The sequence below is a fragment of the Pholis gunnellus genome (assembly GCF_910591455.1).
Source record: "Pholis gunnellus genome assembly, chromosome: 20".
In the NCBI taxonomy this organism is placed as follows: domain Eukaryota; kingdom Metazoa; phylum Chordata; class Actinopteri; order Perciformes; family Pholidae; genus Pholis; species Pholis gunnellus.
The window spans coordinates 8,012,720-8,021,529 of record NC_136547.1 but is presented as its reverse complement, the minus strand read 5'-3'; the positions used below and the strand labels follow the sequence as shown (position 1 = coordinate 8,021,529).

General features: G+C 42.3%; 1 protein-coding gene across 5 annotated transcripts in view; it reads left to right on the top strand.

Moving 5' to 3' along the window:
* Positions 1-1,051: 1,051 nt before the first annotated feature.
* Positions 1,052-8,810, top strand: part of abi1a (abl-interactor 1a) — a 41,491-nt gene continuing 33,732 nt past the window's right edge. For all 5 annotated transcript variants that reach the window (XM_079181482.1, XM_079181480.1, XM_079181481.1 and 2 more), the window contains exon 1: positions 1,052-1,251. In XM_079181482.1, the coding sequence (XP_079037608.1) occupies positions 1,135-1,251 (117 nt within the window). In that variant the 5' untranslated portion in view covers positions 1,052-1,134. The remainder of the gene's footprint in view (positions 1,252-8,810) is intronic.

The following is an 8,810-nucleotide window of genomic DNA, read 5'->3' as shown; positions in this document are numbered from 1 at the left end:
CACGTTATAATATAACTAGATCTCAAATAAGTTGATTCAAGTTTTACTCAATCCACATAATCAACAAGAATGTTGACAATCACTTATTTTATAGCAAGAATGCCAAAAATGTCCATGTTCCAGCTCTCAAATGTAAAGATTTGCTTATATATTGTTGGGGTTTTGGACTGTTGGTCAGACAAAACAAGACATTTGAATCCATCCCTTTGAGCTTGATGATATTGTGATGTGTTTTTCATTATTCTGCGGCATTTAATCATGAATGAATCAGTAAAATAATAATAATTGGTAACGGTAGATATAAAGATAGCTCAGGTTTCTTTTGGCCACAATGCAGAGACCAACAAATTAAGTATAATAGTCCCTTTCAGAATTAGGAATTATATTATTATTATGTATGTATTAATGTGTACATCACTATAATATTTCAGCTAATAAAATATGGAACTTATTTCAGCTCCTTTCAGTTACTTTATCTGCTGCTTGTGTCTTTCTTAATCATCTTAATCTATAATACTACATCATAATTTAAAAGCTGATTATACTTTTGTCTTTGTAAATCAGATCATGCCAAGTAGTAAAAGTTATCAAATAAATATAGCGGAGTAAAAAAAAGTACAATATTCACGTCGGATATGTAACACAGTAGAGTAGAAAGTATCATATAACTGAAATACTTCATGTATTTAGTTACTCTTCACCAATTCAGTGAAATCCTTTTGTATTTCCGATTTGTTTTTGTTAAATTTGTATTATTTATTATATTTTATATAGTATATTACATATTTATTATATTTTTTCATATTTTATATTTACTGTTTTTTCCTCTAATGGACCCTCACAGTGAAAATATTTCTCAAGAATGTACTCTTATAACGGATAGACATCTTGAATCCAGCGCTCCAATCTGGTCCCACTTTTACACCACAGAGTGACTCCTCCTGCTCAACACAGACGATCTTCGGGATTGAGGTTACGCCAGCGCGAGGGCAGGAATCCCACAATAGCAGGCGGAGGATTTTTCTTCTTCTTCTCTTTTTTTTGAAGCAGAGCTGAGCTGGTTGCCGTTTCAATCACAAGGAAGGCAGCGAGAGCCAGAGAGAAGGGAGGCTCTGCAGGAGGGATGTAAGAAAGATGGCAGAGCTACAAATGTTGTTAGAGGAAGAGATTCCTGCCGGTAAAAGAGCGCTCGTGGAGAGTTACCAAAACCTCACCAGAGTAGCAGACTACTGCGAAAACAACTATGTGCAGGTAAGAGAGCAACTACCGCCTTTTGTCGCGTAAAACGCCCGGGATTGCATCGGGTTGTTGGGACAGGAAACGTGGATAAAGACGCTGGAATGAGCTCCTCCACCCAAAGGGCTGCAGGAACAGTGTGATGCATTCAAAACCGTGGGACATTTAGACACCTAGTATCTAGTTTGCACCCATTAATCACATTTTTCCAAGGGTGTGTCTACTTGTTTTATTTTATTATCACACTGGGTCGGCTTGAAAAACGCCTGGGTTTTTACAGCTGCTAAAAATGAATTTATTTAATTGTTTTTTAAAAAGACACCAACAAGAAAGTTCCTCCAGTTCTCCTTAATTGATGCCGACACTGCCTAAACATTTTAACTACATTAGTGGGGAAACTACACATCAACATGAATATTATAGTAACATTGCAGTCCATTACATTCCATAAGGTCATTAAACTCACCATTTAATACCACAAAAAGTCCCCATTGGGACACTACAGCAGCACTACAGTGGAGGTCTATAGTGTCTACATTATGGGCTTGTAAGCACTCAGTGGACATCCCATAATGTTTATTGTTGCTGCATAATTCTTTGGCCATTAAACAACTTGTAATGCCACATTAAAGCATACTATATGTGGAAGGCCTCTTGTTTTTGCCACTTAATGGAGAGTTCATTTAAAGATAATTCAGGTTTTTGCGTTGAGGCCGAGTGAGGAATGTAAAGCCATTGTTAGCCGGTCGATAAAGGTTGGACTTATTGATTTTTTTTCAACTTATTGGTGGGAGCAGAGCTCATTTTGTCATGTTTGTTTTAACAGGATTATCGTCATGTGAATGTGTGTCATAATGAAACTTCACAATGGTGTCACAGTGACCACAGAGGATGTATTTTTGGTTACTTTTAGCACAACACATTGGTGGTAAGCCGCTTCTAAAAGAAGCCCGAGAACAAGCCGAGTGACACACAAACGGTGGGTTTTTGTTGAGCAGGAAGACGAGCCACCATATCAGCTCCAGGGAGGGCGTGTCCTCTCCAGCTGTACTCCCCGAGGACTCCCTGTAATTCACTTCTTCTGGTTCCTCCTCCGGTGATTTGGCTTTGTGAGGCTCTGAAGCTCTGTGTCGTAACCCACGCAAGCCAAACCGAGCGAGAAGGTTGTCGTCTTTTGTCCCACCTGAGCCCTAAAATGAAGTTTCTTTTATTCATGTATTGATCATGATAGTGACATGTGGGAATGTTTGCTGTGGATCTTGTTTACCACTGCATGCTGGGACATGAGATAAAGGCGTTACACACTGATGTTCCCACCCTGACCCCGCGTTGAGATCTCTTTATAACAGCAGGAACGCTGGAATGTTGTTTACTTTTGACTAAATCTTTTGCAGCGTGACAGTATTTTGTAAGTTTTGAAGGCCAGCTGCTGATACCTTTGAGTCCCGACCACAGTAGCCAATGTTTGTTGCTGATAATTAGAGTCTTTAAAGTACTTTCCTACTAAAATCCGTGACAGATTGGTATCACTGCTAAAACTTGGTTGTATCAGCACCTGTATACAATACTCATACGACAGATTTAAAGGTGAATACTGACACCATTTAGTTGCTCATATTCTGTCCAAAGCGCGGCACAATAAACACATTTAAACTCGATAGAAGGGCGACATAGATTACATCAGAAGTGGAAGTGCATCCCTGTTAAATAACAAACTTAAAACATATTTGGATTACTGGAGTACTTTCCTGAAGAAATGAGGTAGAAGTAGCACCAGCATTGGATGTCAATGTGTAGTCTGAGAACATTAAAATCTGACCACTGACATTATTTAAATGTGTGTTTGCTGTTGGTAAATAGAAGAGGATCCAAAGATACTATTTAGCTCATAATGAGCTAGAAATCTCTACTAGGACCCAATATAATGAGATGTAAAATCCATAAAAAGTCACTTCACTGTAGCTTAATATAAAGATACAGTAGGGATCTATACAGTAGTGTTGGCTCTAACTGTTACTCTGTCTAGAGTTCTGTCTCACGAGTCAAACACATTCTGGGATTCTGTTCTGTTTCAGCATCTTGTTTTCAAAATGCTGACGTAAGAAAAAAACAACAGGATTTTAAGCTTTTCGGCACTTTGTGTGAAGCGGGTGTCAGACTAACAGTGCACTTTTCATAATCTCTGTCTGTTTGTCTGTCTGTCTGTCTCTCTCTGTCTCTCTCTGTCTCTGTGTGTGTACACATATCAACATGCCTCAGCTCGAATCGGCTCGTCCTTTCAGCGCTCCTCCTTCACGTTTTCATCTCTTCTTCTTCTTCTTCTTCTTCTTCTCCTCTCTTAGTTCTTGTCATGGAGGCCGTGGTGGTGTTGTGAGTGTGAGTTTCAGCTCAGCAGATGGTGAAAGCTCTATTTTACCAAAGACCGATCACTGCCCCACTTTCTCAACTTGACAGTGACTTTTGTGTTTCCAAGGGGGTGGGTGGGTGGGTGGGTGTGTGTGTGTGTGTGTGTGTGTGTGTGTGTGTGTGTGTGTGTGTGTGTGTGTGTGTGTGTGTGTGTGTGTGTGTGTGTGTGTGTGTGTGTGTGTGTGTGTGTGTGTGTGTGTGTGTGTGTGTGTGTGTGTGTGTGTGTTCACGCGTGTGTGTGTGTTCTATGACACGCCGACAGGTCAGAGTTATGTTTCCTGTTGACTGTGAAGAATGACTCCCTGGAAATGCCTTCCCTCTGCGTCAGGAAGTGGCTTCATAACGGAGCCCAGAAACACCCTTTAGATCAGATTAGTCTGAGTAATCCATGGTTTTGTATTTGAATATGTTTGTATTCTTGCCCCTGGAAATAGATTGTTTTTGGTTTAATTGATGCAAGTTGGTTTGTTTAACCTCTGAGACGAGGACGCATACGCGCTGTGTGCAGACTGGGCCACCTGGTGCTGTTGGCAGCTCACGGAGAGGCTGCAGACTCTATTGTTCAACACGAACACTGTGATTCAGGTTCTATCAGATGTGCTCGAGCTGCATTTCATATTTGTGGAGCTGAAAACGATTCAGAAAATCAATTTGCAACGATTTTGAAAATGTATTTTATTTATTTTTTACATCTAGCTGCTAGAGTTTTGGGGATTTGCAGCTTTTCTTTTGTCGTGTGAAAGTAAACATTATATCTGCTTGTTTTGTCTTTGTCAGTACAAAACCCAAAGTCTGAAGATGTCATTATGGGATCTGGGAATTTTTACATTTTGGCATTTTTCTAATTTTTTTTAACATTTCATTGAGAAAGCAATTAATTTATTAAATAATCTGTATATTAATTGATGTTTTGAAGGTCTAGATATTCCCCTCGTGGCTCTGAAAAGCATCCTCATTTACTTTTTTAACATATTTATTATTTGAGCAAATATCGCTTGATAAGAATTATTTTGTTGACTTTTGTGCTGCAAGTAATGTTTAATTTTATGATATGGAATAATATTTAGATTTCTGTTGAACAAAAAGAACTTAATACTGTATAAGTGCTATATTATGCTTTTATGACGGCATCAAGCACATATTTTAGGGCTTAATTAATTGAACAATTATGACGATTGCCAAATGTCATAACCAGGACTTCTGGTTGAATTAACATCATACAGTAGTAAGGAATAGGGAAATGGAAGTGGCAGACTGGGAGGTCAGATGTCGGATCAGATGCCGTGTTGCAACCTCAGGACATGTGACTGCTGAGCCAGCACGATGCCCACTTGTGCTTTTGGTTCTGCTCCCAAATTATCCATTTTTTAAATGTGTGTTGGTAGTGAATGCAGCTCGCTCCTGTCCTGGTCGCACAGCCTGTAGGTCTACCTGTCCTGGTCGCACAGCCTGTAGGTCTACCTGTCCTGGTCACACAGCCTGTAGGTCTACCTGTCCTGGTCACACAGCCTGTAGGTCTACCTGTCCTGGTCACACAGCCTGTAGGTCTACCTGTCCTGGTCGTACAGCCCGTAGGTCTACCTGTCCTGGTCGTACAGCCTGTAGGTCTACCTGTCCTGGTCACACAGCCTGTAGGTCTACCTGTCCTGGTCACACAGCCTGTAGGTCTACCTGTCCTGGTCACACAGCTTCTAGGTCTACCTGTCCTGGTCACACAACCTGTAGGTCTACCTGTCCTGGTCACACAGCTTCTAGGTCTACCTGTCCTGGTCACACAACCTGTAGGTCTACCTGTCCTGGTCACACAGCCTGTAGGTCTACCTGTCCTCTGCTGGTTTTTCAGGTGAATTAATGAGTTCCTCCTGAAGAGAGCAGGTGGCTGTTTTGTCCTTCCTTGACACAATTCTGTCTCTCTGGGTTCGTCCTTGTTTCCTGTCCTTCTCTCTCGCTCTCTCGCTCTCTCTCTTTCTCTTTTAGCAGAGTGGCCTTGTTTTTCTCCCAGCATCCTTTCTCACCACCTGTCCCTCCTTCCCCCTCAGCTGGGCTGATCTGTTACGGAAAATGTCTGCTTGTAGTTGTATTCATACAGAAGTAGTGTTTTCGTGCATCGTTCACACTGTTCGTCTTCATGTAGAAACGTCTGCGTCATCCACCCAAACTCACATCCTGCTAGTGAAGAAACACTGAAAAAATAGATATGTGTTTATTTATCAGTTCAGTGTGTTGTTTCAGAGCAGCAACCACTGAACGAGTCGCTCCAGAACGGTTAATCAGTTTCCTCCATGCACAGACTTCCTCTTCGTGTCTCCTCTCTGACACGCTGAAGGAACTTTTAATTGTGCTCTGGCGGTTCTTCAAGGTTAGGTAGACCTCACAGCCTTTCAGCCGGCCTCCATCTGCCCCGGAGGAATTATGAATTCGCGCCGCTGAGAGTTTGCTGGAGGAAGGGTTGAAGGTTTTTCCTGATTCTCCACACGTCCCAGAGTCACTTTCACCACCTCGGCCGTCTCCACAGGTGGCTTTGTGTCGGCCATACGTTTCATTTTGAAAAGTTTGGGTGCTTCCTCAATACGTTGTTGATGAGATGTCCGTTATGTTTTTTAAGATCAATATGTTTTGGCGAAGTGTGATAGCACTTAAAGAGAGATTCTGTCAACCTGGATGTTATTCTCATGTTTTAGTGCAGCATCTAACCGATACTGAACTTATGATATATTCATGTTATATTATTTTTAACAAACGCATGACATGAATAAACATTTGTTGGTAAGGATCCCTTCAATTTAATTAGTTAAGAGTTGAGATATCAGATGAGGCGTGTACTAACACTAATTCTGGTAAATTTGGCTTCCTGTACCAACATTTCTTATATGCAGATACTGATATGTCTGTGATAAACTAATATTTACCAATTTATCAGTCAATTTTTGTTATTAAAAAGATTTTACGCACCATTTCCATGGAGAGATTTGGGAAATGTGGATTTTGAGAGAATGATGTTTATTGGGGGAAGAAGTATGAGCCCCCTACAGAAAAGTAGTCTCAAGAAAAATCCCTGTAGCTGCTGTTTATTTACAACTCAAGCTCCCATTTATACATGGTAAAAAACAAGATATTAGATGTGTAATAATGTGAAACAGTGAGAGCAGAAGAAACTCCTAAAACGTCCACATTGTTATCAGCTATCGGAAACTAATGTGACACCAGTTTTACAAATGGTCTTTAGAACTTTGTCCTTCCATGTGATCGTGTCTGATCACATTGCAGTAGTAGCAGTAATAGTTGCGTCACCATTGGGCTTTATTTAATATATCACAGTGTTCTATGGCTCTAAGTGACCAAGAAGTAGCTGGAGTTCCACTCCATCAGATCCTAAACGTGTCCTTCTGATCTCACGTTTATCGGTTCTCCACTTTATTCCTCAGTCAGCGTCAGACAGCCACTTCAATACAACGACCCATGAAGCGGCGGCTCTCGGCTGCCTCCCCCGTCTCACTTATCTCACCCGGTCCGGTCTGCAGCGGTCGATGCGAGGTGCCATGTGAGCTCCACGACCTCAACGCTGGATTTACACTCCGTTCTGCTCCGGACCGCGTTGGGTACCGCGACGTTCCCCTCCCGTTCTAACCCGACCTGTCAGTCTCGCAGGGAAAAATGAATCCTCGGTTGCTCCGTTACAGCATGTTTGTTTTTATTCCTCCGTGCGCTGCTGACACTGTAGCTCTCCAGCAACACTTTGGAGACCTATTACATGTTGCAGGATTCCAAACATTCCTCAACGCTTTTTTGTACCGAGAGCATTTCCCCTTCGGACGAGTGGGAGCACATCAACGCAAATGTGCTCGTCAGCTGTACAAACCCAGTGGCAGACCGCACAGTAGAAACCCTGCGTGATGTTGCCATATTATCAAATGTTCCTACACGTTTGAACTCCTTTATTTTAATCCCTGAGTAAAGAGGCTGAAGGTTTGTCATGTTCCAAACTTTTACAGGGATGATTCAGTGAGTTTTGATGTCTCACTTCCTCAGATCTTCTATTAGTCACGTCAGGGAGTCGGGAGGAAAACTCATTCTCTCCATTTTGCTATTTGTGCTCCAGCTTCTGGGCGGAGAGGCATCTCCTCTGACCCCTGAACAGTTGTTTTTTTCCAAAGGGAGGAAGTCTGGACTTCTCCTTCAGCCGACACCGGAAGTTAGCATCGCCCCCGTTTCCCCTCGACGTAAAGCCAACGAGATTGTTCCATCGGGTCTTGGATAACGGCAGAAAATAAGACGTTAATGATACTTCCACGTTTTATTCAGCAAGATAAACTTCACAAATAAACACCACTTTAAATGCAATCATAAGAAGAATGGTAGGCTATAAACCCACCATGTTGTAGAAGAAGATGTTAAAGCTAAAAACCAGATTGACTTTGATACGAGAGAACTTTAAGTATGAACATGCCAACTCCCTTCTGTGGTTCGAGACTCGACGCACCACCTTGTTTCTGAAAGAAAAAAATCACATTTGTATTTCTCTTTGCGGTTGTTGGCCGTTATCTTGCCAGACTGGATTGGTGACTGAGTGAGTTGCAAAGTATTTATCCAGTTCAGTGCTTCAAAAGGTTCCCATGCAACAAAGCAAACCCGTTGACTGCCACTCCCTTCTAGCTCCCCAACATCACATTCACGCTTCCTTCCAGCATCTGCAGTCAAACGTTTCCACGCTGGCCCTGGAATCTTTGCCGTTATTCAAGCGGCCGTTTGATTACCTGTCTTCCCTCGGCTCCCACAGCTACATTTTTGACTTTGTGTACACGGGCCGTGCATTCCTCTGTACTCCCCCCTTTTAAACCCAGCTGAGGTGCTGATAGCCTGTCTAAAGCTGCCTGGATGTTCTGCAGTGTCTTTCTGTCATTACTCAGCTCAGAAATATGAGATAAAGTTCCCCCGGGGCACCGAGGCTCTCTGGGAGCTCTCACCTCATTCTCTCTCCCGCTGTGGTACACTACACTCAAGCTCTCCAGTGCTGTTATTTACCTTTTCTTGTCCTGAGCGAGCACTCATGTTGTCCCCCCCCCCCCCCACCCCCTCTTGGCGAGTGTCTCAAGCACTGTTTGTTTGAAGATCCAGGCTGACAATGGATGTCATAGGGAGCAAAGATTCTCGGGTAATTGAACAACAAA